Source organism: Podarcis cretensis (genome assembly GCF_951804945.1).
Source record: "Podarcis cretensis genome assembly, chromosome: 14".
In the NCBI taxonomy this organism is placed as follows: Eukaryota; Metazoa; Chordata; class Lepidosauria; order Squamata; family Lacertidae; genus Podarcis; species Podarcis cretensis.
This window is the reverse complement of record NC_137183.1, coordinates 31,878,768-31,906,400: the sequence shown is the minus strand read 5'-3', so window position 1 is coordinate 31,906,400 and position 27,633 is coordinate 31,878,768. Positions and strand designations below refer to the sequence as shown.

General features: G+C 46.6%; 1 protein-coding gene across 5 annotated transcripts in view; it reads right to left on the bottom strand.

The window, feature by feature from the left end:
* Positions 1 to 27,633, bottom strand: part of CASKIN1 (CASK interacting protein 1) — a 117,493-nt gene that overhangs the window by 36,593 nt on the left and 53,267 nt on the right. For 4 of the 5 annotated variants that reach the window (XM_079952743.1, XM_079952744.1, XM_079952745.1 and 1 more), the window contains exons 2-4: positions 11,535 to 11,586; positions 2,413 to 2,510; positions 1,249 to 1,394 (exon numbers count right to left, since the gene is read on the bottom strand). In XM_079952743.1, coding sequence (XP_079808869.1) covers positions 1,249 to 1,394; positions 2,413 to 2,510; positions 11,535 to 11,586 — 296 coding nt within the window. Of the gene's footprint in view, positions 1 to 1,248; positions 1,395 to 2,412; positions 2,511 to 11,534; positions 11,587 to 27,633 lie in introns of those variants that run through there. The other variant, XM_079952747.1, reaches the window with a different exon arrangement.

The window sequence follows — 27,633 nt, the reverse complement described above, 5'->3', positions numbered from 1 at the left end:
GGCACAACAAAGTGCAGACACTAAGTGGAACCATGGGCCAAAATCCACCAGATAGAGGATTTGATCTCCCAGCCCACTGTCTGCATTGCTGGAGTGTCCAGGGTGGGGTGGGGGGAGCTGCTTTCCAGGGGTTTCTTCCCAAACCACTCCAGCAGGAGGGGGAGTCCACACAGGAGAGGCAAATAACATTTGGTGTGTTCAGGCGTTCACCTGAACATTTATGCGACAAGCCCCATAAAGGAGCAGAGGGGCAGGCGTAAGGGAACAGGGGTTTGGATTTGGATTTAATATCCCGCTTTATCACTACCCGAAGGAGTCTCAAAGTGGCTAACATTCTCCTTTTCCCTTCCCCACAACAAACACTCTGTGAGGTGAGTGGGGCTGAGAGACTTCAGTGAAGTGTGACTAGCCCAAGGTCACCCAGCAGCTGCATGTGGAGGAGCGGGGAAGCGAACCTGGTTCACCAGATTACGAGTCTACCGCTCTTAACCACTACACCACACTGGCTGTGGTGTAGGGTGGTGTAGGGCACATGTGTTGTAGGGGTAGGGCACATGTAAGCCCCACCTCCATCAATGTTGTGCACTCCCCACCAGACCCCACTGTTGCCCAGGATCTGCAGGGACAGTTTGCTTATAGATTCTATGGGCCCTTTGCAAGTCAAAGGCAAGTCAAATTCTCTATGCCATTGGGCAAGTAAAATTCTCTTCACGCCCCCAGAGAGCTGGAACAAGATGCATCTCACATGGCATGGTGCAGATGAAGAGAAAATTGGTTTTCTTTGCACCTCAATGAAAAACAACCTCATTTGCGCTTCTCGAACCAATATGCCAACTGAAACAGGGTCAGCCTTCGAAATTGGCTCTCCTCTGAATTTCTCCAGGCAAACAAATGCATATATTGGGGGAAAACGAGCAAAAAAGAAGAAGTCATCTTACTTAAAATAAGATACAGAACTGCACTGCAGTCAATGGAAAATTTGCTTGCAAAGGATATCAGCCAAAAATGCATGCAAAAATAATAATATTATAATAATTTATTATTTATACCCTGCCCATCTGGCTGGGCCTCCCCAGCCACCCTGGGCGGCTTCCATAAAAACCAAAAATACAGTAAAATATCACACGTTAAAAACTTCCCTAAATATGTTTATCGGGAGGATTTCATATTGAAGCGCTGAGAATTTGAGACTGACAGATTCATCTATCCCTAGGCAGGACCCCCTTCCCCACCCCTTTTGCCCCTTACCACATCATAGTGACCGTGCTGGGCTGCCAGGTGCAAAGGGATCTGCCCTTCATCCGACTGAACATTCACAGAAGAGCCAGCCTTCAGCACTAGCTTCATGGGGTCCTTCTTACCCTGCCAGGCAGCGTAGTGCAAGGGGCGCATCCCTATACCACATCCAGGAGGGGGTGGGGCGAGAGAGAGAGAGATTATCAACGCTAGTATTGAAACCACCCTTCATTTCTGGGGGCATAACTCAATCCAAAAGAACTGGGAAAACTTCTCAAGGCACAGGGAGAACATTGGAAGTGTCCAACAGCCACCTCAAACAAACCACAGTATCGGAATATGGGAAACTGTGGTTTGCCCAAACCACGTTTAGTTAATACACCAGGACATGGTGGGATATACTTGCAACTTGATGACATACTGGTTGAATTATATTTGCTGGGCTTGTTCCAGCTGCCTCCAAAGAGGGGTTCTTAATAATAATAATGCATTAAGCTCATAGTGTAGATGGGCACAAATCTGACCTCAAAGCTGGCAATAGCCACAAGCTGACCTTAAGATGACCATAAAGGAACAGAGGAACTTCAGAGGGGGTGCACCAGTGAAAAACAGCTGAATTGCAATTCATCAAGAGGCTGAATACATGTGTTAACTGGCTTACCAATGCCAGGGTATCTGTGGTATCAATACCTGGTTTGTGTGGAGGTGTAACATAACCATTATCACTATCTCTACTTTTCTGCCTTGTCTTTCCTCCTGCCCTCACTGTTTACAATCCCTTGCACCCCTCAAATCATGATCTATGCAATATTGCATGCTTCTGATGAAGTGGAATGAAGACCAAAAAGTCTTAGGCCAAAGTACGTACGTCCCGCCACACCTCCCGTCATTAAGTTTGTTTTCTTTGCAAGAGACTAACAGCTTCTCCTCTAGAAATGGGATACATGGAATACTCATGAAAAAAGACCATACGACCACCTTCGGCACCTTGTGAGATCTGCCCCCCCCCCTCTCTCTTTGTTCTCTGCTGTAGGACAGCTCAGTTCCCCACTTCCAGAACCCACCATGACCAAAGCAAAGCCCCGCCCACTCAATCAAAGCCCCGCCCACCATTCCCCAAATCCCACCCCCAGGCGCTCTCTGCATTCCTTCTAGGAGTCCCTCTCCTGTGCTTGCCTTTGTTATCCTTGATATCCACAGCAGCCTGAGCTTCCAGCAGCAGGGAGATGAGTTCTGTGTTGCCATTGAGGGCCGCGTGGTGCAGGGCAGAGAATCTGCAAGGAAAGGGGCATAGCAGAGATGTCAAGTGCCGGAGAGACTCCCCACCACGACCACCTCCTCCTCCTCCTCTTGCCCTGCCCAATTCCCCAACCCTCAGTTCACGCCAATTCAGAAAGCAGCCCCCCCACAAAAAGCTTTGCTGTTGTTGTTTAGTCGTTTAGTCATGTCCGACTCTTCGTGACCCCATGGACCAGAGCACGCCAGGCACTCCTGTCTTCCACTGCCTCCCGCAGTTTGGTCAGACTCATGTTTGTAGCTTCGAGAACACTATCCAACCATCTCATCCTCTGTCGTCCCCCTCTCCTTGTGCCCTCCATCTTTCCCAACATCAGGGTATTTTCCATCTTCTCATGAGGTGGCCAAAGTATTGGAGTCTCATCTTCAGGATCTGTCCTTCCAGTGCGCACTCAGGGCTGATTTCCTTCAGAATGGAGAGGTTTGATCTTCTTGCAGTCCATGGGACTCTCAAGAGTCTCCTCCAGCACTATAATTCAAAAGCATCAATTCTTCGGCAGTCAGCCTTCTTTATGGTCCAGCTCTCACTTCCATACATCACTACTGGGAAAACCATAGCTTTTACTATATGGACCTTTGTTGGCAAGGTGATGTCTCTGCTTTTTAAGATGCTGTCTAGGTTTGTCATTGCTTTTCACCCAAGAAGCAGGCGTCTTCTAACCCTTGCTAAATTTGGCCCTGCTTCAGATTTCCAGGCTAGCTCAGAGCACCTGCTCCCAGAGGTCTCTCCCCTTTCCATAGATCAGCAGGAGACGCACTGCCCAGGTACAGCTGGCACAAAAGCAGGTCAAGGCTTTCTCTGCCGCGAACCCCAACTCTAAGGGAAGGACCTTCCAAGGATCCTTCCTGGCTCCCCACTCCCCTCGCTTGCTGTTATTCTGCCAGCAGGCAAGGGCTTCTTTGGTGACAGGACTGGTGGACATCCAATGAAGCTGAACGTTGGAAGATGCAGGGCAGATTTTTGCAGAAGTACTTTTTCACACAGTACCTAGTTAAACCATGGAACTCACCGCCACAGGAGGAAGTGATGGCCACCAATTTGGACGGCATTAAAAGTTTACAAGACAAATTCATGGAGGAGAGGGCTATCGATGGCAACAAGCCAGGACAGCTATGCTCTCTCTCCTTCCATGAATGGCCAGAGGCAGAAATGCTTCTGAATACCAGTCGCTGGTGATCACTGGTGGAGAGAATGCTCTTGTGCTCAGGTCCTGCTGTGGGTTTGCCACTGAGACATCTGGCTAGCCACTGTGAGAACAGGATGTTGGATCAGATGGGCCATTGGCCTGATCCAGCAGGCTCTTCTTATGTTCTTATACTTAGTTGCATGTACCCAGGACGCGGGTGGCGCTGTGGTCTACACCACAGAGCCTAGGGCTTGCCGATCAGAAGGTCGGCAGTTCGAATCCCTGCAACGGGGTGAGCTCCCGTTGCTCGGTCCCTGCTCCTGCCAACCTAGCAGTTCGAAAGCACATCAAAGTGCAAGTAGATAAATAGGTACTGCTCCGGTGGGAAGGTAAACAGCATTTCCGTGCGCTGCTCTGGTTCACCAGAAGCAGCTTAGTCATGCTGGCCACATGACCCAGAAGCTGTACGCGGCTCCCTTGGCCAATAAAGCGAGATGAGCGCCGCAACCCCAGAGTCGGCCACGACTAGACCTAATGGTCAGCGGTCCCTTTACTTTTACTTTATATTGTATCAGACTATTGGTCCGTCTAGCTCAATACTGCCTACACTGACTGGCAGCGGCTCTCCGGGGATTGGAGTCCTTCCTGGCCTTACCCAGAGATGCCACTGGGACATCTTCTCTGCCTCTGTGACCCTTTGCTAGATATATCTCTATATATAGTGGTACCTCGGTTTACAAACTTAATCCATTCCTGAAGTCTGTTCTTAAACCAAATCCTTTCTTAAACCAAGGCACCCTTTCCCTCATGAGGCCTCCTGCTGCCGGTGCCCTTCCACAATTCGGCTTCCGTTTGTAGACCAAGGTAAAGTTCGCAAACTGAAACACTACTTCTGGGTTTGCGGAGTTTGTAAACAGGGCTGTTTGTAAACCGAGGTATCACTGCATTCCCTTCTGCATGAACACACAATCCAGATTTTTAACTGGTTCGCCTGAAGCAGCTTAGTCATGCTGGCCACATGACCCAGAAGATGTACGCCAGCTCCCTCGGCCAATAAAGCAAGATGAGCGTCGCAACCCCAGAGTCGTCCGCGACTGGACCTAATGGTCAGGGGTCCCTTTACCCTTTACCCAGGTAGAATGATAGAACGGTAGACTTGGAAGGGACCACAAGAGTCATCTAGTCCAGCTCCCTGCAATGCAGGAATCTTTTGCCCAACGTGGGGCTCAAACCCAGGACCCTGAGATTAAGTCTCACATTCTACCAACTTAGCTATCCCAGGAGATACTGCTGTCCTGTTCTCCCTGGGCTCCTGAAGAAGCAGGCATCTGGCCAGCAGTAACCTCAAGGGAGCAGCAACCAAAATCATACCCCGTGCTGGTCCAGGCTCAGAGTCCAAGCAAGAGAAGTCTGATTCAGTAGAAGCCAGTTTCTGTTGTTTCTGTGTCATGGTGTCCCAAGCATGTGCACAGATTTTAAGGTCATCATTTTTTAACTGGCTTTAGTGTTAGTTGGTTGCATCCTACCCTGGCAACTGTTGGTGAAGAGCAGGTAATAAATTTAATTTATCATCATCACCACCCGTCCTTCCTTGCTATCCCAGCCTCTGGAGGCAGATGCTGACCTTCCAGGAGAGGCCTGCCAAGACCCTGATGTCTATCTTGGCTCCAGTGAAATACTTTCCCCGCTGACCGGCACACACTTAAAAATTATCCATGTGTTTTTAGCTTCATTTTTTAGATCCTGGATTAAACCGGATTTGGTACTGCTATACAACTCTGCCTCTGGCTGCTACTTCCAGATTATTATCATTTTACTGCTTTTAAACAATGGGTAGCTGCTCTGAGAACCTTTGGGGGCTAAAGAGGAAGACGGAAAACTTTGAAAAAGAAATTAATGAATTAAATGACCGGTGGGTTTTTTGGACGGAGAGGCAGAGCTGAGGATTATGGGCTGGATGCATGCACGTAAGTCATATCTCGATCCCGGGATATTTGGGGAAGACGCACGCAGCTTTCCAAACATTTCCATAAAAGCACAGACCCAAACTCTGCAGATGTAAACCAGAGCAGAGTTATTATAGCTGCTAAGGAATGCCCCAATTTAGCACAGGGTTCGTAGGGTCTACTTGGCATTGTAGCGATTCCACACATACACACACAGAGAGAGCAATGGGACTCAGCAAATCTGCCTCTCCCGCTCTTTCCAGGAAAGCTGCCCAGAAGCCTGGATTTCAGCGTTCCCTGGGATTTGTGCGTCTGGGGGCCATGGGGAGGACGTGAGAAACGCACTTGGGCGCCTCCGAAACGCTTCCAGCAGGGAGGCTGTTCCTGTTATTATTCTTCCTTAGATCACTCCACAAGAAAAGCAAAAATATCCCTCTCCACTGAGCCATTTCGGTTTGTTTTTCTGCGTTTTTATGTTGTGAACCGCCCTGAGACCTACGGGTACCGGTGGTTATACAAATTTGTTAAATACCGGTAACCAAATAAAATAAAAGTGGGGAGAGAGGAAAAACAACAACCGTATACTCTGCCTTGAGCTCCTTGGAGGAAAAGGTGGGGTATGAAATGCAACTATTAACAAATATTCTGCAACGCCACAGTGGTGGCACCAGTTCAGCTGGCGGATTGAGATACAACGCAAAGAGGTATTCTCTCTCTCCCTTCCTCTCTCAGACACACACGTGGCTCCTTGCTTGGGCGGCCTCTGGTATCTCTCTCCCCTGCCTGCACAGGGCCAGAAAAGGGCTGTGTGCTGAGCACCCATCCCTTGCCTGAAGCCAGAAGAGCCCAGCTTTGCGTGGGAGTCTGCGCCTCTCTCCAGCTAATGGAAGAAGCGTTCCCCCCCCCTTTCCGCCCCCTCGTCTTTCAGCAAAGACTCATTTACTTCTCCGTCTCCTCCGCCTGCCGCCTGCCAAGCCGTCTGCACGGGCTGCTTGGAAAGGGAGGTGGCACCTGCCCAGGAGAAGACAGAGCCATTCTCTTCCGCCAAAGCAGGCTTCCCCAACCTGGAGCCCTCCAGAAGTTGCTCTTTATATTTACGACTATTTATTAAATTTATAGCCCACCCTTCCTCTCCAAGGGCCAAGTTCAAAGCCCTTAACAACCGACAGGTGCCTTCACTGTGCTCTTTTCAGTCCCTGCTAAAAGCATTTTTTGCTTAGGCAAGCCTATCCACATATATAGAAGGTTGGCGCAAATTTTAATTTGTTTTTAGTCCACTGTTATTTCGAAAGTCTCAAATTATCGTTGGTAATTTTATTGTTTTAGCTTTTATTTCTAAACCGCTTTGAGGGTTGTTGTTTTTAAAACAATCAAGTGGTGCATAATTTTGTTGAACTAAATAAAATAAATAAAGGAGCCCAGGATGGAAAGAAACAAGCAGTTATTAACCAATATAAGCGGCTTAAGAACAATTCCACCAAAAAGAAGTCAGAGATGGCACCTGTCTAATATTTAAGGGGAGGGCATTCCAAAGGGCTGGTGCCACAACACTAAAAGCCCAATGCCTACATTGCAGGGAGCAGATGTCCTTGGGAAGATGGTGCCTTCAAGACAGCCTGCAAACAGCCATGATTGACTGGGTATATAAGGGGTGCCATGATCTTTTGGGTATCCTGGTCCCGAGTTGTAGAGCGCTTTATACCTAACAGTGCACCTTCCCCAAATCCAACCACCTTGAACCTTATGAGGCTTTATATCCCACACTTCCTCTGGGGCATGTGACTTTCCCCAAAGAATCATGGGAACAGTAGTTTAAGGATACTGGGAACTGTAGCTTTGCTAGGGGTCACTACGATTTCCAGGATTCTTGGGGGGGGGGGGATTTTGTACTTTAAATGTATGGTTTGCTACAGGTTTGAACAAAAGCCTGTCTAGTCGAGCATCCTGGTTCCAGCAGAGACCAGTCAGGTGCCCTGAGGGCATAAACCCAATAGTCATCCCCTGGTATTTGCCCCACAACCTGGACAAAGAGCTTGTGTTTGCTGCTGTTTTGTTTTTGTTTTTTTAATAATATTTTTATTGATTTTCCAGCACATATTAAACACAATACAATACATTATACAAAGACAAACAAACACATAAACACACACAAATATAGTTTCAAAACCTTCTTTTCATAAACATTCCTTCTCCGACTTCCCCATACCTCTCCTTTCTGCATCCCCATTTCCAGATTTCTTTCAGCAAATCCTCACTTAATTTAACTAATTACTCTTTTTCCCCCCTTCTCTCTTACCTAATCATTTACAGCTGTAATCCTCTTTTTTCTCTAACCTCGACATTTTAGCACTCATTAATTTTATAATCATTCTTAAGATACACTTTAAATTTCTTCCAATCTTCCTCCACCGTCTCTTTTCCTTGGTCACGGATTCTGCCAGTCATCTCGGCCAGTCCCATGTAGTCGATCACCTTCGTCTGTCATTCTTCCAGAGTGGGTAGTTCTTGTGTCTTCCAATACTTTGCTATAAGTACCCTTGCTGCTGTAGTAGCGTACATAAAAAAAGTCCTGTCTCTCTTTGACACCAATTGGCCGACCATGCCCAGGAGAAAAGCCTCTGGTTTCTTATGAAAGGTACATTTAAGTACCTTCTTCATTTCATTATAGATCATTTCCCAGAAGGCCTTAATCCTCGGGCATGTCCACCAAAGGTGATAGAAAGTACCTTCAGTTACATTACATTTCCAGCATTTGTTATTGGGCAAATGATAAATTTTAGCAAGCTTGACTGGGGTCATGTACCACCTGTAAATCATTTTCATAATATTCTCTCTTAAGGCATTACATGCCGTAAACTTTATACCGGTGGTCCATAACTGTTCCCAGTCAGCAAACATAATATTATGACCAATGTCTTGTGCCCACTTAATCATAGCTGATTTAACCGTTTCATCCTGCGTATTCCATTTCAACAGCAAGTTATACATCTTTGACAAATTCTTAGTATTGGAATCTAACAATTCTGTTTCTAGTTTTGATCTCTCCACGTGGAAGCCAATTTTCCTGTCTTGTTTATATACCTCCATTATTTGATAATAATGGAGCCAATCTCGTACTTTAAACTTCAGTTTCTCATAACTCTGTAGTTTCACTTTTTCACCCTCTTGTTCTAAGATATCACAATATTTTGGCCATTTGGATTCCATATTAAGTTTTTTCACCTCCTTGGCTTCCATTGGCGACAGCCACCTTGGGTTTTATTTTCCAACAGATCTTTATAGCGAGTCCAGACATTATATAGAGCTTTCCTAACAATATGGTTTTTAAAACCTTTATGAATTTTTACCTTGTCATACCATATATATGCATGCCAACCAAACCTAGTATTGAACCCTTCTAAATCTAAAATGTCTGTGTTCTCAAGAAGAAGCCAGTCTTTCAACCAGCAGAAAGCTGCTGATTCATAGTACAACTTTAAGTCCGGCAGGGCAAATCCCCCTCTTTCTTTTGCATCCGTTAATATCTTCAATTTTATTCTGGGCTTTTTGCCCTGCCAGACAAATTTAGATATATCTTTCTGCCACTTCTTGAAACAGACCATTTTATCCACAATCTGTAGTGTTTGCTGCTGTTTTGATGCCATTTGGTGGCTGGCCCCTGTGAGAACAGGATGCCAGACTAGATGGGTGATTGACCCAATCCAGAAGCCAGGCTCTCCTTATCTTCTTTGGTTTTCTGGAAGGACACACTAACCTGAATTCACAGAGATCACACCTGGGGAGTGCAGAGAAGGAGGGGAAAGTTTGCTCCATTGTACTATTTTCCATCTCAGCAAAAATTGCCTCCTTTCATCTCCTACAAGTCATCACAACAGTGAAATTTTCTGGGCCCCGGCAGCTGCAAGCAGCTTTCTTATATCAAGAAAGGAATGGAAAAGGAATACACTTCAATGGGAAGCAAACGAGGTCACCTCATGAGACAGCAGAATTGCTTCTCTCTCCCCCCCCCCCCTTTTCAGGCACGTGCAGCGAACGGAATTAAGAATTCCGCCCTCGGAATTCTGTGCCCAGCATAAATTACGCAACTCAGACAGGGTTGTACAATGGCTCTCCTCCTTTTGTTGAAGTGTGGGATGGAGTGCAATGCATCATATAAGGACTCAAGATCCAAGTCTCAAAGGAGGCAGTGAAGGCCACCGACCTGGATGGCTTTGAAAGCGGATGGGACAAACCCATGGAGGAGAGGAGAGGGCTATCGATGGCTACTGCTCTGCTTCTCTGAATGCCCAGTTGCTGGAAAATGCAGGAGGGGAGAGGGCTCTTGTGCTTGAATCCTTGAATTGCAGGTTTCCTATTGGTCGGCCACTGTGGGAACAGGATGGGCCACTGGCCTGATCCAGCAGGCTTTTTTTTACAATCTTAAGTCATGGGGAGGCCAGGCACAGTGCTTGTGATGTACAGAGGAGGCCACCGAGAGACCTTCATGAGGTCCTCTGCAAAACCAGATGCAGGCAACACAAGGGGGTCTTAAGAACAAAGAGAAATTTCTTCATGCCCCCCCCTCCTGCAAGCCTTTCCATCCACTTATTTATTTTATTATTATTTCTTTATCCCGCTTTTCCTCCAAAGAGCTCAAGGTGGCATGCACGGTTCTCTTCCTCTCCCTGTTTTAGCCTCACAACAACCCTGCGAGGTTGGCTGCGCCCATGCACAGCTGGAGCAAGCCCCAGAAACTTTCCCCAGCCTGCTACCCTCCCGAATTTGAGGACTACAACAGTACCCATCAGTCTCGGGCAGCAGAGCTGTATTGATGCTGGGGGCTGATGGGAGTTGTAGTTCCAAATGTCTGGGGAAAGTCACTATCCAGCCCACTCCCCTCCCCCCCACAAAAAAGGATCTCTTGACCATTAACTATTTCCATCTGTGGGAGACAGAAAGATTCTTAATGGCTACTGCCTTGCTGTGTCTAGGATCTGACAGGATTGGAGGAAGCCTTGACCAATGGACAAAGCTCTGGGCTTCCCAAGGAATCTCCTTTCCTATCGCTTGAATCCATTGGTTAGGATCCTTCTCTCTGGAGCTACAGAAAACAAGTTTGCTTCATGTTCGTGTGGCAGCCCTTCAGATATCTGAAGACGCCTAACACAGGCTTCCTCAACCTCGGCCCTCCAGATGTTGTGAGACTACAATTCCCATCATCCCTGACCACTGGTTCTTCTAGCTAGGGATCATGGGAGATGTAGGCCAAAAACATCTGGAGGTTGAGGAAGCCTGGCCTAACATAACCCCTCATCTCAGTCCTCTCTTCACCAGGATAAACATCCCCATCTCTTTCAACCGTTCCTCATAAGGCTTGCTTTCCTTGCCTTTTCCATGTTGATGCTTTTGAATTATGGTGCTGGAAGAGACTCTTGAGAGTCCCATGGACTGCAAGAAGTTCAAACCTATCCATTGTGAAGGAAATCAGCCCTGAGTGCTCACTGGAAGATCCTAAAGCTGAGGCTCCAATACTTAGGGCACCTCATGAGAAGAGAAGACTCCCTGGAAAAGACCCTGATGTTGGGAAAGACGGAGGACACAAGGAGAAGGGGACGACAGAGGACGAGATGGTTGGACAGTGTTGTCGAAGCTACAAACATGAGTCTGACCAAACTGCGGGAGGCAGTGGAAGACAGGAGTGCCTGGCGTGCTCTGGTCCATGGGGTCATGAAGAGTCAGACATGACTAAACGACTAAACAACAACAACAAAAATCATTGGATCATACGGTAGTTAAAAATCTCCCCTTTCCTGCTCACTGGTCACCTGTTGGATGCTGGAGACAAGGACCCTGCCACAGAGATAGCAACAGCCCTTCAAACCCCGCACCCCCATGACGCTGGACCGCTACCCCACTGGTGATAATGGATAAACAGATTTCGCCTACTTACCCATCAGTGTCTTGGAAATTCACATTCACCCTCTTGGTTGAACCCAGGAGCTCTGGGGGAGAAAAAAACAACAATGAGAAAAAGAAGGTAAGGATTAGAAGTGTGGAATAAACAGAATAAGGAGCAGGATTCCTCCAGAGTGGCAATACTGCACTAGATGTGGCGTTGCTTCGACTTGGTCTAAACTGCTTCTGGCTCAGGCGGAAGGTTCCTTTCCTCATCAGCCCTGCATCAATATGCCTTAACAAATCCCAGCAGAGGATTGGGGACACACCCAGGGAATGGAGTGACTTGCCTGTTAGGAAAGGTTGAAAGGTTTGGGACTTTTAAGTTTAGAGCAGGGGTCAGCAAACCTTTTCAGCAGGGGGCCAGTCCACTGTCCCTCAGACCTTGTGGGGGGCCAGATTATATTTTGAAAAAATAAATAAATGAATTCCTATGCCATATATATATATATATATATATATATATATATATATATATAAAATTTCAGCATAACAATTTATCAAAAATACATCATCCTCATTCCCCCCCCCCATTTCCCCCCTCCCCCCAAAAAAGAACCCCCCCTCACCCACCCCAGACTTCCCTGAGCTCCTCTCTCTGGTTTCTCAGCACATATTATTCTCTGCATGTTATAAAATTGTAGAGATCCTCAGTTTATCTGTCTGTATATTATCAATAAAGAGTTTGTGAATGTTTATTCAAAACCATCCAAGGAGTCCAATTCATTTTGTTTCTTTAAATACTTCATAAAAGGTTCCCTTTCTTCTTTAAAGTCACAGTTATCCTTGTCACATAGTTTATGTGTCAATTTCGCACATTCCGCATAGTCTATCAGTTTCTCTTGCCACAGTCCTATGCCCCACAAATAACCCAGAGATGCATTTTAAATAAAAGGACACATTCTACTCATGTAAAAACACACTGATTCCATCCGTGGGCTGGATTGAGAAGGCGATTGGGCCACATCCGGCCCCCAGGCCTTAGTTTGCCTACCCATGGTTTAGAGGAAAGGTGAGTTGGAGGCAACACAATGAGTTTATGAAATTAGGCATTGCACAGAAAATGTGGATTGAGAAACGTTCTTTCTCACAGCACTAGAACTCATTGACATCCAGCGAATCGGATGGTTGGGAGATTCAGGATGAGTAAAAGAAAAGACTTATTTTTTTATTTGTTTTAAATTTTCATAATTGATCCTTATTCGAAGATATACAGAAATACATATCCACTACAAAGCATCTTTTTTATAATATACTGGGATAAAACAGCTGCTTAGTCTAAAAGAGAACAAAGTCAGAAGGAAGAAAACAGAAGAAAAGGAGAAGTCTAGAGGAGGAGAAAGTAAGAGGGGGGAAAAAAGAAAGAAAAAACTAGAGTAAAATAAAAGGACTTCTGGCTCTCTGCAGCTACAAGCGATATTCATTCTTTAAGATCCGACCGTTCTATCTTCTATAATCTTCAAACCCAGATGTTACAAGTTCATTTTCTCTTTCACGCAAAAAGTCCGCAAGAAACGTTCAATCCTTAACAAACGTTAGTAAGGATTTTTCTCTAATTAAACATATTAGCCTAGCCATCTCAGCCAAGTCCCATCATTTTATCAGCCATCCTTCTATCTGTAAAAGAAGGGACTTGTTGGCACAGCACATTTTTAAACTATGGAACTCACTGCCACAAGAGGCAGTGAGGGCCATCCACTTGCATAGTTTTAAAAAGTATAAAAGCGGATTAGACAAATTCGTGGAAGAAAGGGCTATCAGTGGTTATCAGCCATGATGGCTATGCTCTGCCTTCAGTACGGGAGGAGGCAATGCTTCTGAATACCAGTTGCTCTTGCCCTCAAATCCCACTTCCCCTCTGGGGCATCTGGTTGGCCACTGTGACAACAGGATGCTGGACTAGATGGGCCCCTGGCCTGATCCAGCAGGCTCCTCTGATGTTATGTTCTTATGTTCAACTGGGGAGAGGATGATAGGGTCTGCATGCCCACAAAGCCACTTGCTATGGCTGATTCGGAAGATGGATGGAGGCTGACGGGAAGAGAGAGATCTGGTTCAGAAACTGGTCCTTGACCTTTTTATGTGATTTAACAAGAATCCCCCTCCCCTAATGAGTCAGAAATTAAGGACTTAAGCTGTGGATTTAAGGCTGTGTGGAGATAAACTTTCGATCCAAAGCAATGTTTCAAGATGAAGCTGGAAAGCTAAGAGTTTTGGAGTGACGCAGTCAGGAAAAAATGCCGTTCGCCATTTTGTGAGGCATTGTGGGAGCTCTTGGGTCTGGGAGGAGAAAGAGAGAAATAGAGTTGTTTAAATATTGTGAATCAACTCCTCGGTGGGACTTAAGAGCGACAAATGCCAAAATTTACGATGGATAAAGTGATGTTATCTACGAAGGAGATATATGGAAACCATCTGGACTTAGTGGAGGAACGGGAAATCCACATAGGATTATTACACTTGCTATCGGCTTAAGGAGACTAACAGAAGAGATCGTAAAGGAAAAAGAGAAATTATACGAACAAGATATGATGTGGCAACACCAAGATAAGACTGGATAGAATTATGAACTTTGTTTGGACTGATTGGGACTGATTTGGACATTAACGCAGTAATAAGAAGATGATCTGAATTCCCCTTTGGATCTTGAAGTATGGGTTCCCCCAACAAAATTTAAAAATTTGGCTTTGTAATTCGGAATTTATATGATGTGATTTAATTTGATGTGATTGGCCAGTTAATAAAAATTATTTAAAAAAACAAAACAGAAACTGGTCCTTGGCCCATGCGAAAGCAACCACACATGGCCATTTCTGCCAACAGAGGAAGGATAAGACAAATGAGCTGCAGGTTCCCGGGATCAGAAATTCCACAAATATCATTGCAAGGGGAAAGAAGTTGCTATGGCAACCCCAGATTTGTCTTGGGAGGGTTTCTGTGTGTTTGGGGGGGGGGTGGAGACAGATGAAAATCTGCTTCAATCTTGGAGAAGACACTGGGAGCCTTGAGATCTCCGCGTGAAACCAAAGTCCCCTTGGCAGCAGCCTTCCCCAATCTGGTGCCCACACCCCATATGTTTTGGACTAAATTCCCATCTGCCCCTTGAGCCAGCACAGATGATATGATAACAAGTTCACCCAATCGACGTTTCACATGTTTTGATCATTTAGTGTTGATTTTAGTTTCTTGTGCTTTTACTGATACTTCTAATGTTCTGCTTTGAGGCTTTATTAAAATCAGGTAGTATTAATTCTGGAGGGGGTTAAAGAAATAAATGGTGGTGCTGGAAGGGGGCTGATGGGAACTGTACTCCAAAACATCTGGAAGGCTGCTTTAGAGCGCATAATGCAGCCGAATCCCCACAAGCATTGCTATGGATTTCCTAATGCTCACTGTTAAAAATCTGGATTGTGTGTTCATGCAGAAAGGAATACAGTGGTACCTCGGTTTACGAACAGCCCTGTTTACGAACTATTCGGTTTATGAACTCTGCAAACCCGGAAGTAGTGTCCCGGTTTGTGAACTTTACCTTGGTCTAAAAACGGAATCCGAATGATGGAAGGGCACTGGCGGCGGGAGGCCTCATTAGGGAACGGGTGCCTCGGTTTAAGAACGGATTTGGTTTAAGAACGGAATCAGGAACGGATTAAGTTTGTAAAACGAGGTACCACTGTATATAGAGATGTATCTAGTGTCAGGGAACTGCCATTGGCTCAGAGGCGAGGAACAGAAGGGCAGTTGTGTTACAGGGAGCCTCCGAAAATCTTGTGAAGCAGTTCCTCTTCCGGGGAAGAGGAAAGCCCCACCTCTAGTGGGGAAGAGTGCAAGGACCAGAGGATGCTGGTGGGAGCCTTAACACTGCTCCTGGGCAAGCCGGACAGGAGGGAAACACAGTAATGAACTGGATGGATCAAATATCTGACACCGTTTAAGGCAACTTCCTATGTGCTCCGACATAGCAGTCCAAAAAGGAGAAAGTGAAGGGGGGAAATCAGGACCCCCACCCCAGTCTATATCGCTAGACCCATGAAGACAACGGGATGGGCACCTGTGAAGGAAAGGATCGGGCCTTCCCCACCCCCACCCCTCCTCCCACCCCAGGCTTGGAGGAAGCACCCACACAATCCAATTTCCCATTTGCTACTTCCCTGAGACCAGGAGAAGGAGCAGTGTGCTGATAATGGGGTTAAGAGCAGAGAACAGCCATCGGTCTTCTTGACAGGGAAAGCACAATCAGGGAGAGAGGCTGGCTTGTTAAGGAGCAATGCAGAAGGAAAGGCGGGGGGATGGAGAAGAGGACTTGAAAGGTGGCGATGGATGGGGAGGGTGCAAGGAAGGACGTGCGCTCCACAATTTGCTTTTATTTAGCAATGAATGAATCATTTGCAATTTAAGCCACGTAAGTATATGGGGTGTTGATGGCATTAAGAAGCACAGAGCCAGATCACTGGTCCACTCAGCTCAGTATCACCTGCACTGCCTGGCAGCAGCTCTCCAAGGTTTCAGGCAGCAGTGCCTCATAAGAAGAGCTTGCTGGACCAGGCAAATGGCCTGTCAGGTCAACCTCACAGGGGCCAACCAGATGCTCATGGGAAACGAGTAAGTAGGATTTGAGCACAAGAGCAAATCTCCCTTCCTGCGGTTTCCAGCAACTGGTATTCAGAAGCATCGCTGCCTCCAACTGTGGAGGCAACTAATGACCATCATATAACAATTGGCAATAACACTGCTAAAAATGCACACTGATGCAACTTGTAAAACCCAGAATAATAATGCCAAACACAGCATGTGCATATATATCAGGCAATTATAACTGGTCAAATACAGATGGCCATATTCAAAAACTTCACCACTTGCTCTGTGGCTGACTTATTGCAGCTCTGAAACAGAGTAGTCATAAGAGACTTGTCACCTCTCCGTCTCCTCCTCCATCAAGTCCCTCAACCGTTCTTCATAAGGCAGAATAGAGTGGTACTTTTACTTAACTCCCATAGTGCGTGCAGAGCCACTTCTTATATCAGCAAGCATCTCTGCTATCATGACAGGTAGGAAGGAACATCAGAACATAGGAAGAGCCTTGCACTGCTGGATCAGACGAAAGTGGGGCCTGTCCTCACAGGGGCCAACTAGATGCCCCTCTGGGAAGCCCAGAACAGGACCCGAGCACAGCAGCAGCCTACCAACTTGTAATTCTCCGCAACTGATATTCAAGGCATTATTCCTCTAGCTGGGGAGGTAGAATACAGCCTTCACGACTAGTAGTAGTAGTAGTAGTAGTAGTAGTAGTAGTAGTAGTAATAATAATAATAATAATAATAATAATAATAATAATAATTTATTTATACCCAGCCACTCTGGGCGGCTTCCAACAGAACACTAAAATACAATAACCTATTAAACATTAAACATTAAAAGCTTCCCTAAACAGGGCTACCTTCAGATGTCTTCTAAAAGTCTGGTAGTTGTTTTTCTCTTTGACATCTGGTGGGAGGGAGTTCCACAGGACGGGTGCCACTACCGAGAAGGCCCTCTGCCTGGTTCCCCGTAACTTGGCTTCTCGCAGTGAGGGAACCGCCAGAAGGCCCTCAGCACTGGACCTCAGTATCCGGGCAGAACGATGGAGGTGGAGACGCTCCTTCAGGTATACTGGTAGCCACTGGTAGTTTTGTTGTCCACCAATTTACCTAAACCCCTTTCAAAGCCATTGAGGTTGGTGGCTATAGAGTACCAGATTTTACTTATATGCTATAGAGAATGTGATCAACTCCCCTGCAAGCCTCACCCTGGATAGTGTTCCTTCTCATTTGGCAGGATAATGGGAGACAGCATCAAGCAGTTTGCTGCATGGCACACCAGGGTGAATGATTTCCAGACACTATCCATACCCTAAACTCAACACCAAGTTAAGTAAGGTTGTTGTCAGCGAGGGAGGGAGGGAGGAAAATGCTGTAAGGTTAGAGGAGGGTCGTTGCCTGTACCCCTCACCCAGCAAGGTAGCAAAGAAGTACGCAGGTTAAATTTCACCTATGGGCTTTGAAGATCACTGGAAACCGACAGGCAAAGACAGATTTAAAGCAACTACATCGACCTGTGAATTCAGCGCCTGACAAGACCTTTCAAAACTGAAGCACATTTTTTATCTTGCAGAAAGCCACAGGCAGGCGGCCACACAGGTAGAAGACTCCTAGCTCTGTGCACCATCACTTGTGCTGCTGGAGGAAGTATGCCTCTGGGTACCATTTGCAGGGATGCAGGCAGTGGGAGAGGACCTTGAACTCACATCCTGTTTCTGGCTTCCCAAAAGCATCTGACTGGCCTCTGAGAGGGCAGGATGCTGCACTAGGTGGGCCATGGAGGCAAAATGTTCAGTCCTAGCACCGGCCTCAGTACCTGGCATCCAATTCCCGTTTTTCATTTTGAAAGGCACCCTTCTAGTCCTCGTGGCCATGAGAATCATTTAGAAAACGTGTGGAGCTTTGCAGAAAGACAAAAAGAACTCAGTGGGGTTGCTGAGCAGGGTTGCCAGGAGGCGAGACTCCTCAAGACAAACAGCGAGTGTTATGCAAATTAGAGAGGTGCATGCAAATGTATTCAAACTTGCGTGCAGCCTTCAGAATCCAAATCTCCACCCACCCACTCTTTAGAGTGCCCCAGTTTTAAGGGCCTGCCCTGCCAGCAGAGCAGAGCTGATGCAGGGGCTGCCTCAGCTTCCGAGGTCAGCTGAGGTCCCAAGAAGGCTGAGGTTGGAAGCGCACACTCCAGCCTCTGGAGCACCATCTCCCAAGATGCACCACTGCGCCTCTCAGCAGCGGAGAAGCCTTATTTGATCTTATCGCTTAGCTTGTCAACACGATGACATTAAGAAGCAGCAAAACAGGTTGGCTGGGCTGCGGAAGAAGAGGGGGAGGTGGATGAGTGGGTGGGCGGGGGCACGAGATGAGGCGAGGGACCCCCCTGGCATCCATCTGGCCTCCGCCTGTGGGTAGAAATTGCTGGCGCAAGTAGATGCTAATGACTTCCACCGATGGGGATCGATTTGCTGCTACACCAGAGAATCGAATTCCTGTCAATGGGGAAAATTGAAACTGAATATAAGCCAGCTTATTTTTTATTTTATATATGATTTATATATTAAAGAAACCAGCTCTTCCTGGATTTCATTACTTTGGACAGCTCCATGGAATCATGGAGGAGGGAGGGTCTGCGAAGAAAGGCAGGTGCCGGATTTTAATGCATCACAGCCTGGGGCAGACAAATCACAGTAGACTCAGAGGTGGAGATCCTGGGTTTGGATCTCAGCCAATTTGTGATCTTGCACAGATCTTCGATAGCACTCAGGGAAGCCAATCCAGACTTCTGGGTTTGATGTGCGTCAAGCCTAAATAAAGAGGAGGCTACCCATGAGCATGTGCAGAGTTTAATAACCTCTCATTACAGAATGCTGGGATCGGGGTTGGGGGGTCAAGGTTTCCACAAGAGCTGAGCTCACGCCAGAAACTCTCCCTTGAAGAAGTAGCCGCAGGACTTCAGCTCCTCACCTTCCTCAGGGGTCGCACCCCAGAAAAATAAACAATTGCACTGGCTTACATCATTTGGTGGTTCTGACGATGAAGAAAATTAAAGGCCTTTCAAGCGGACAGCCAACTCCTCAAAAGTAATTTCATTCTTAGTTATAATTTGGGATGGATCGGCAAATTTTTGCTATTTTTTTAAAAACCCTCACCAAAAAATTGCTGCATTTTATCGAGGATTTTTCTTAATTTCCCCCTTCTTTGTGTGCATTTTTGCCTAATACTGTATACACATTTTATGCAAACAAATGCATTTTTTGCATTTTCATGCATGCTTCCCCCTAAGAGACCCATCTTTTGTAGAGATATTTTGGTCAGAGAAGTTTGAATTTCAAAGGACAGCTGCATCCCCCAATTGCTGATTCTTTCAGGCAGCTGAATTAGGCTGGTTCACATTGAAATGCAAACTGAGTCAAATGTCTCTTCCATGCCTTGCATATTACTAACTCTAAACCAACAGCCCGGCTGGCTGCATTTGCCACTTAAAAAAATTCTGGCCAACATAGTTTGCTAGGAGTTGCTGGGAACTCTAACTGTGCTGAGTGGTGTGAACTATAAACAAGAGTGGTTTTAGGGCAGCGCAACTGGTTTGCCTGCACTGGGTGCCAAGCTGAAAGGGCACCACAGGGGGCACTGCAACAATGACTTAGAACGGAAGGTGAGAGGGCACCAAATTTTGTTGGTTTTTTTGTTTTTTTTTTAAATAATCTTTATTACTTTTCAAACTTACGGCAGACAAGAAAAAAGAACAAAAGAAGAAACAATACAGTAAACAATACAAAACACAACCTTAACACTAAATTAAACAAAACAAAACAAAACAACAACAATTTAAAAAACATATAGCATACCATTTCATTAGTCTATCTTTCATTCCCTTATTTCATCGACTTCCTCTCACCTCCCTTTTTGTGTTCCACTTCTGTTACTTGTTTCAGCAAATCCTTTCCATCTTTCTCTATCTTTATCATTATGAATGTCTTAACATATTTTTAACCTTATTTTCCATTAATACTAAAATACTTATTTATACTTAACTCCTTATAGCATTTCTGCTAAAGCCATAAAGTTTCATTGAGAGGGCACCAAATTTTGGTGCAACTGAAATTTGAAAGCCCAAAGTCCACCACTGCCCAGAAACCTCTGAGGGAAAGAATGTGCACTGAATGTGCTTTAAATGTATAGTCTGAACGCAGCCAAGGAAGGGTAGATCTGCACTCCAGCACAAACCACAGTTAAGTAGGGTATTGAGAAGTTGGAAGGTGTGCAGAGGGGGGCAACCAAGAGGAGTGGGAGGTCTGGAAACTAAGCATTATGAGGAATGGTGGAGGGAGTTGGGGATGTTTAGCCTGTGGAAGAGAAGAACTGGGAGGTGCATCACAGCCTTCTTCAAATATCTAAAGGGCTGTCAAATGAGACGTGGAGCAAGCTTGTTTTCTGCTGCTCTAGAAGGTAGGATCCAAATCAGTAGATTCAAATGACAAGGAAGTAGATTCCGACTAAACATTAGGAAGAACTTTCTGATGGTAAGAGCAGTTTGACTTAGTGGAATGGACTCGCTTGGAAGGTGATGGACTCTCCTTCCTTGGAGGTATGTAAACAGAGGTTGGGTGGGCCATCTGTCAGAGGTTCTTTAGCTGTGATTCCTACAATGCAGGGGGTTGGACTAGATGACCCCTGGTGGCCCCCTTCCGACTCTACAATTCTGTGATTCTAAGTAAGAGGAGGAAAGGACAGCTTTCATTCACAGCTGTGGGGAGAAGCTGGTTCAAGAGTGATTTTCCACACCAGTGTGCCTCTCCATTGCAACCCCTGCCACCCCATGCTAAAGTTGCAATTCTCCATTGCCACATTCGTCTCTTCCTGTGCTGTCCATGAACAGGTTCACACACACACACAGAAGTCCCAGAAACTCTGAGCTCTATTGACATTGCAGAAAACAGATATGAAGCTCTTGCACACCGGTACCCGATAGCTCATGGGGCAAGTGCACACCCTACATTTAAAGCACCTATAAAGCACATGACTCCCCCCCCAAGGAATCCTGGGAACTGTAGTTCCCCCCATACAGATACAATTCCCACCACCCAAGATTCCTTGCAGAAAGTCAAGTGCATTAAATGTGGATTGGCTGTGCTTCTAAAGGTATGGTGAGGGTCTGCTCCTTGTGTTAAAATGCTCTTGGATTGATTAATAACAAGAACCACACGACCCCTCCTTCAATCGCAACCCATTCGCTCGTCAGGTTGTCAGTCACATTCCTGTCCCACCCCTTCCCATCCTCAGCATTATTCTCATCCAGGCTTCTCCAACCTGGTGCCCTCCAGTTGTTTAGAACTATAAGAGGGTGATGCTGTGGGGTGATGGGAAGCACAGCCATGCTGGCTTAGTTATAGTCTGAAACATCAGGAGGGCACCAGGCTCAAGAAGGCTGGATTCAGAGAGAGAGAGAGAGAGAGAGAGAGAGAGAGAGAGAGAGAGATATTTCAGCATTTCCCTGCAGGAAGCTTCATGGCTGAATCAGGATTTGAACACAGATCTTCCCCACTCAAGTCTACCTCGCTGGTTCCTTGTGCTGGGGCTTTGGCCCTTTAGCAATGCAGATCAGAAGATGCTAAGAGGCAAAGGAAATTTGCCAGTGCAGGATCTGGTGAGGGACACTGGCTTCTTCCTCTTATCTTATCTATAGTATTTATATCCCATCTTTCCTCCTCCAAGGAGATGAGGGTGGTGTGCTTGCTTCTCTTCCTCCTCATTTTATCCTCACAACAACCCTTCATGGTAGACTAGGCTGAGAGACAATGACCGGCCCAAGATCACCTGGCAAGTTTCATGGCTAAGCAGGGATTTCAACTCTGGTTTCCCAAGTCCACACACAGACCACATGCTATAGACATGCGACTTATATGGCTTTAAAAGCGGGGACTGGAGGAAGAATAGATCTACGAGCCATGGTAGTGATGGGGACCCTCTGAACACACCACCTCCTGGGCCCAAACGAGAAACAGGCAGCCCACGCTCCCACCATTGAATGCAATTGTATCGGGTAGCTAAAGGTGGCCAAGGGGTGACCACTCCAGGCTGAAAATAACCAAGATTGCCATGGTTACCACCGTGCCTGGCAGGGCCGGATTTATGTATAGGCTAAGTAGGCTGAAGCCTAGGGCCTCTAGATCTAGGGGGCCTCGCTAGCCAGCCTACTCCCCAGAACCGCAGACAGTCTTCCCTCTCCCAAAACTGCAAACCAAAGACTTCATGCGAGGGCAGGGCAACTCGGGCCTCTAAATCTAGGGAGTCTCGCCAGCCTGCCCACTCCCCAGCACTGCAGTCTCCCCTCTCCCAAAATTGCAAACCCAAGACTTCATGCAAGGGCATTCTCCCCCATTTCAATGACATTTTGCTTCAAAAGGAAAGGCAGACTTGGACATCGTCTTCCTCCATAATCCTCTAAGGGAGAGGTCACGTACTCAACTTGGATACAGTGGTACCTCGGGTTACAGATGCTTCAGGTTACAGACTCCGCTAACCCAGAAATAGTACCTCAGGTCAATAACTTTACCTCAGGATGAGAACAGAAATCATGCAGCGGCAGCGGAAGGCCCCATTAGCTAAAGTGGTACCTCAGGTTAAGAACAGTTTCAGGTTAAGAACGGACCTCCAGAACGAATTAAGTTCTTAACCCGAGATACCACTGTACCACCCTCCCCCATAATCCTTGGGATATACAGTCAAGTACACAGCACCCCTCCCTTGAGGGGAACAATGAACATCCACTGATGTCCTGAGGCAGGTGTTCCCAAAGCCCATCCTCAGGAAGGCCAGAAGGCAAGGATATGAACTGATAGTTTTATTGTTCTTTAGGTGGCCCGGCAAAACTGCCCAACAGTTGGCAGCGAAGAACAAACGGCAAACGAAACCCCCAGCTCGGCTGATCTTCTGCCTGAACCTGAGCACGCATCCCTGGTCTTCAGTACAATCCCTTGCCTCAAAGCAGGCGGAGCCTTTTTTCCAGAGATGTGCCAAAGCTCAAAGCTCTGCACACTCTTCCAAGACTGGCTGGGGCTTAATTAGAGATTCTAGGTGCCCATTAAATGCTGATTGAATGTTACGATTCTGAGCTGGGGAGGCAGGCAGGGAAGGAGGAGCCCTTGGCAGAAAGAACCACCAGGACCTCCGCCCCCTTCATACCAGTAAGAGGGGGTAGGGAAGGAAGGAGGAGGAACAGCAGGGCGCCCACAGCTGGGCAACAGGAACCAGTTCTTTGACAGCCTTCTCTGGGGAAAGGGGCATTATATTTTCTGCTCCAATGCACCATCCTCCTCGCTCCCACCATCAATTCTGCCACCTTAGCCCGCCAAAGTGCCCACTATCTATTTATTTATTAGATTTCTGTCCCACCTTTCCTCCAAGGCACTCCAGGTGGCATACATACTTCTCCTCTCCCCCCCCCCACCTTCATCCTCACAACAACAACAACCCTGCGAGGTAGAGTTGGCTGAGAGGCAGTGACTGGCTTGAGGTCACCCAGTGAGCTTCATGGCCGAGTCGGGATTTGAACCCTGGTCTCTCCAAGAACGCAGGCGCTCTCTAAAGGGATGCGGGTGGTGCTGTGGGTTAAATCACAGAGCCTAGGACTTGCCAATCAGAAGGTCGGCGGTTCAAATCCCTGCGACAGGGTGAGCTCCCGTTGCTCAATCCCTGCTCCTGCCAACCTAGCAGTTCAATAGCATGTCAAAGTGCAAGTAGATAAATAGGTACCATTCCGGCGGGAAGGTAAACGGCGTTTCCGTGCGCTGCTCTGGTTCGCCAGAAGCGGCTTAGTCATGCTGGCCACATGGCCTGGAAGCTGGACGCTGGCTCCCTCGGCCAATAAAGCAAGATGAGCGCCGCAACCCCAGAGTCGGGCACGACTGGACCTAATGGTCAGGGGCCCCTTTACCTTTCCAAGGAGGGCACTCTTGTGTTCTAATCCTGCTTGCAGGCTTCCCTTGGGGGCATCTGGGTGGCCGCTGTGAGAAGAGGATGCTGGACTTGTTGGACTATGGGACTGATTGAGTGGACTCTTGTTATGCTCTGACTCACCTGGCTGCCTCTACTTCAGGCCAGCTGACATTCAGCCATAATGTTTTAATGATTTCATTGCACACTATCTTTTTTTCTTGCATTAAAGGTAAAGGTAAAGGTACCCCTGCCCGTACGGGCCAGTCTTGACAGACTCTGGGGTTGTACGCCCATCTCACTTAAGAGGCCAGGGGCCAGCGCTGTCCGGAGACACTTCCGGGTCACGTGGCCAGCGTGACATCGCTGCTCTGGCGAGCCAGAGCCGCACACGGAAACGCCGTTTACCTTCCCGCTGGTAAGCGGTCCCTATTTATCTACTTGCACCCGGAGGTGCTTTCGAACTGCTAGGTTGGCAGGCGCTGGGACCGAGCAGCGGGAGCTCACCCCGCCGCAGGGATTCGAACCGCTGACCTTTCGATTGGCAAGTCCTAGGCGCTGAGGCTTTAACCCACAGCGCCACCGGCAGTATATAAATATCCTTGCAAATAAATAAATGAATGTAAACCACCCAGAACAGGAGTATTACAAGCCCCCCTATTTTTGGATACTCTCCCCTTTACCACCCCACTCAGATAAATTGTGCCTTCTCAGAACTGGCCACAATTTGCTACTGATGAGCACTAAAAATAGGGGCTTCCCCCCTCCCTTTGCCTCCCTGTGCAATCAGAAGCCCTGGAAATTATTCGTCAGCCTTGGCGATTTGACAAAAACAGGCCCACTGCCGAAACATTTTAACAAGCCAGGAGCATCGCCCGATCTCCTTCCTCTGCACTTCAAAACCTGCCACATCCCAACGGTGGTGCTCGTATAATCTACTCATAATCTGAACACGGGGATGCCTAATAAACATTAACGCAAAGGAGCGACGGGGTGGGAGGGAGGGAGGGGGAGGAAGAAAAAAGGAGCGCAGACGAGGAGCAGAGCAACCAATTACTATGCAGTGGGTTTAATTCTCAACAAGCAGCTACTAATTATCTGGCATTTCAAGCCCAAAGTGGCTTTAAAATAAAAAATGAAAAATGAAACTCCAGAGCAGGAGTGTCAACTCCCTGGAGAGTTCCCATCCTGCATCATTTGACGTGGTACAGTCATCAGCAAGGACAGCGCTTACGACTGGATGGGTGGGGGGTGTCACCCAGCTGCTTTCATAGGCCAGGGGGGTGGGTTAGAGAGGGGCCCCATCACATCACCTGCAACATTTCAGAGGTTTTTTAAAAGAGATTGGATGACAGCCTGTCAGGGATTCTTGAGCTGTGGTTCCTGCATTGCAGGGGGTTGGACTGGATGATCCTTGGGTGCCCCTTCCAATCCAATTCCAATTCTATGATTCTGTGATTTTGAAATCTGAAACACATATTTTTAAGACCCATCTTATTTCTGTAAATTGTTTTAAGTTGTATTTTAATCAACTGTTTTTATACCTGGTGTTAGCCGCCCTGAGCCCAGTCTTGGCTGGGGAGGGTGGGGTATAAATAAATTTTTTTATTATTATTAAACTGTTTTAATATTGTGCTTTAATGTTGGAACCCACCCTGGAACCACAGGGTGAAAGACAGGGAAATTTTTAAATTATTATTATTATTATTGTTGTTGTTGTTGTTGTTGTTGTTGTTGTTATTAACTTATTTCATAAACTTTATTTACCTCCTGATAATTTAACCCCAATAATTTATCAGTAAGGAAAATTAACAACAATAATTTAAGACTTTCAAGAAGTTAATACAGTTCCTATCAGCAATCAACTAAAACTCACATCTACTTTCTAAACATCTGGGCAGGCTTGTCCAAACACAAACGTTTCTAGCAGGCACTGAAAAGAGTACAGTGAAGGAACCTGCCTGATATCAATAGGCAGGGAGTTCCAAAGTGCAGGTGCTGCCACGCTAAAAGATTTGAGTTCTTACAAAATTGAGTGTTATGTGGAACCTGTGGAAGTGCAAGTTCCTCTGACTGAAGGTGTCAAGTGGGCATCTTTTTGTAGTAATGCTGCTGGTGGTGATGATGATAATGATAGAGTGCCATGGGGAAAGGCTTCCCTCTTGTCATCTGGCAAGCAGGACAGTCCTCATACAGATTCTTGACAGCTATGTTGAAGTCGAAGGGAACCAGGCAGAGGGCCTTCTCGGTAGTGGCACCCTCCCTGTTAAATGCCCTCCCATCAGATGTTCAGGAGATAAAGAACTACACAGCTTTCAGAAGATGTCTGAAGGCAGTCCTGTACTGGGAAGTTTTTAATGTTCAACGTTTTACTATGTTTTTAAATGTACTGCAAGCAACCCAAAGTGGCTGGGGAAACCCAGGCAGATGGGTGGGGTATAAATAATAAAATTATTATTATTATTTGCATCTGGCCGATGAGAAGCAGGTATGCCAGCGGATGACAAAATTTCATTCAGCACATGTGCAATACAGCTTAGGCTGTGCCCTCTCTCTTTTTTTGCTTCCCTCTTAGGGTGGCCAACTGGACCCAGGGTCCTGGCCTTGTTATTCATTTATTCACATCCCATGAAAAAGAAATCAACAACAAGAAAATAAAAATAATTCCAGACCCAATATTAAAAGGCTTGTAGAAAAGTGAAGGTCTTCAACAGCTGCCTAAAAGACAACAGCTATGGCACCTGTTTGATGATGGGAGTTGTAGTCCAACATCTGGGAACCCAAGCTTAAAAAAGACTGGCTTAGACAATATTGAATTAGGTGGAACAACGGCCGTGCTTGCTGGGGCTGATGGGAGTTGTAAATTAAAACTTCTGGAGGGTGTCAGTTTGGGAGAGGCTGGCTTGTTCTCCTAGTAATATCCTGGAATAATTGGCCACACACGAGGTTGAGAGGCCTCACTGCTGGGTTCTAGTTTTAGCTAAAAGCACGCAGAGTTTTCGAGCGGTTAACAAAACCGCCTATTAACCAGGCTGGCTGCCTTCTTCAAAGGCTTCAGTTGCACCGTGTGAGAGGCACCATGTGCACAGACCAGACCAAGACCATGCCTGGCGCACGGATGCAAAACGGTATAATAATAATAATAATAATAATAATAATAATAATAATGCAAAAACTACAACACTTATATAATAACATAGAGGCTAAGGAGAAATAAATCACGAACAAATCAACAAACGATGCGAAATGCTGTTGTCGGCTGGCTGGGGATTTGCTTGTAATCTTTGTAATGGCTAGCATTTTAATATTGCGAGATGGTTTTATATTGCATCTACATGTGCTTGTAAGCCGCTTTGAAGAGGGCAGCCACAAAAAGCAGATCATCAATCCAACAGTCGGCTGGCTCAGTATAAAAGGCAGCTTACTAGGTTCTGATATTCCAGGTCATATCATTTGTCCCTATGGCATGGTCTAGTCTGTGCTCTGCCTAAGAGGCATCTTCCCCATTGCTTTATGAGACCCTTCTACCTGGAGATTCCAAGGACTGAACCTGGGACCCTCTCCAAGCAGGGGCTCTGTCATGAA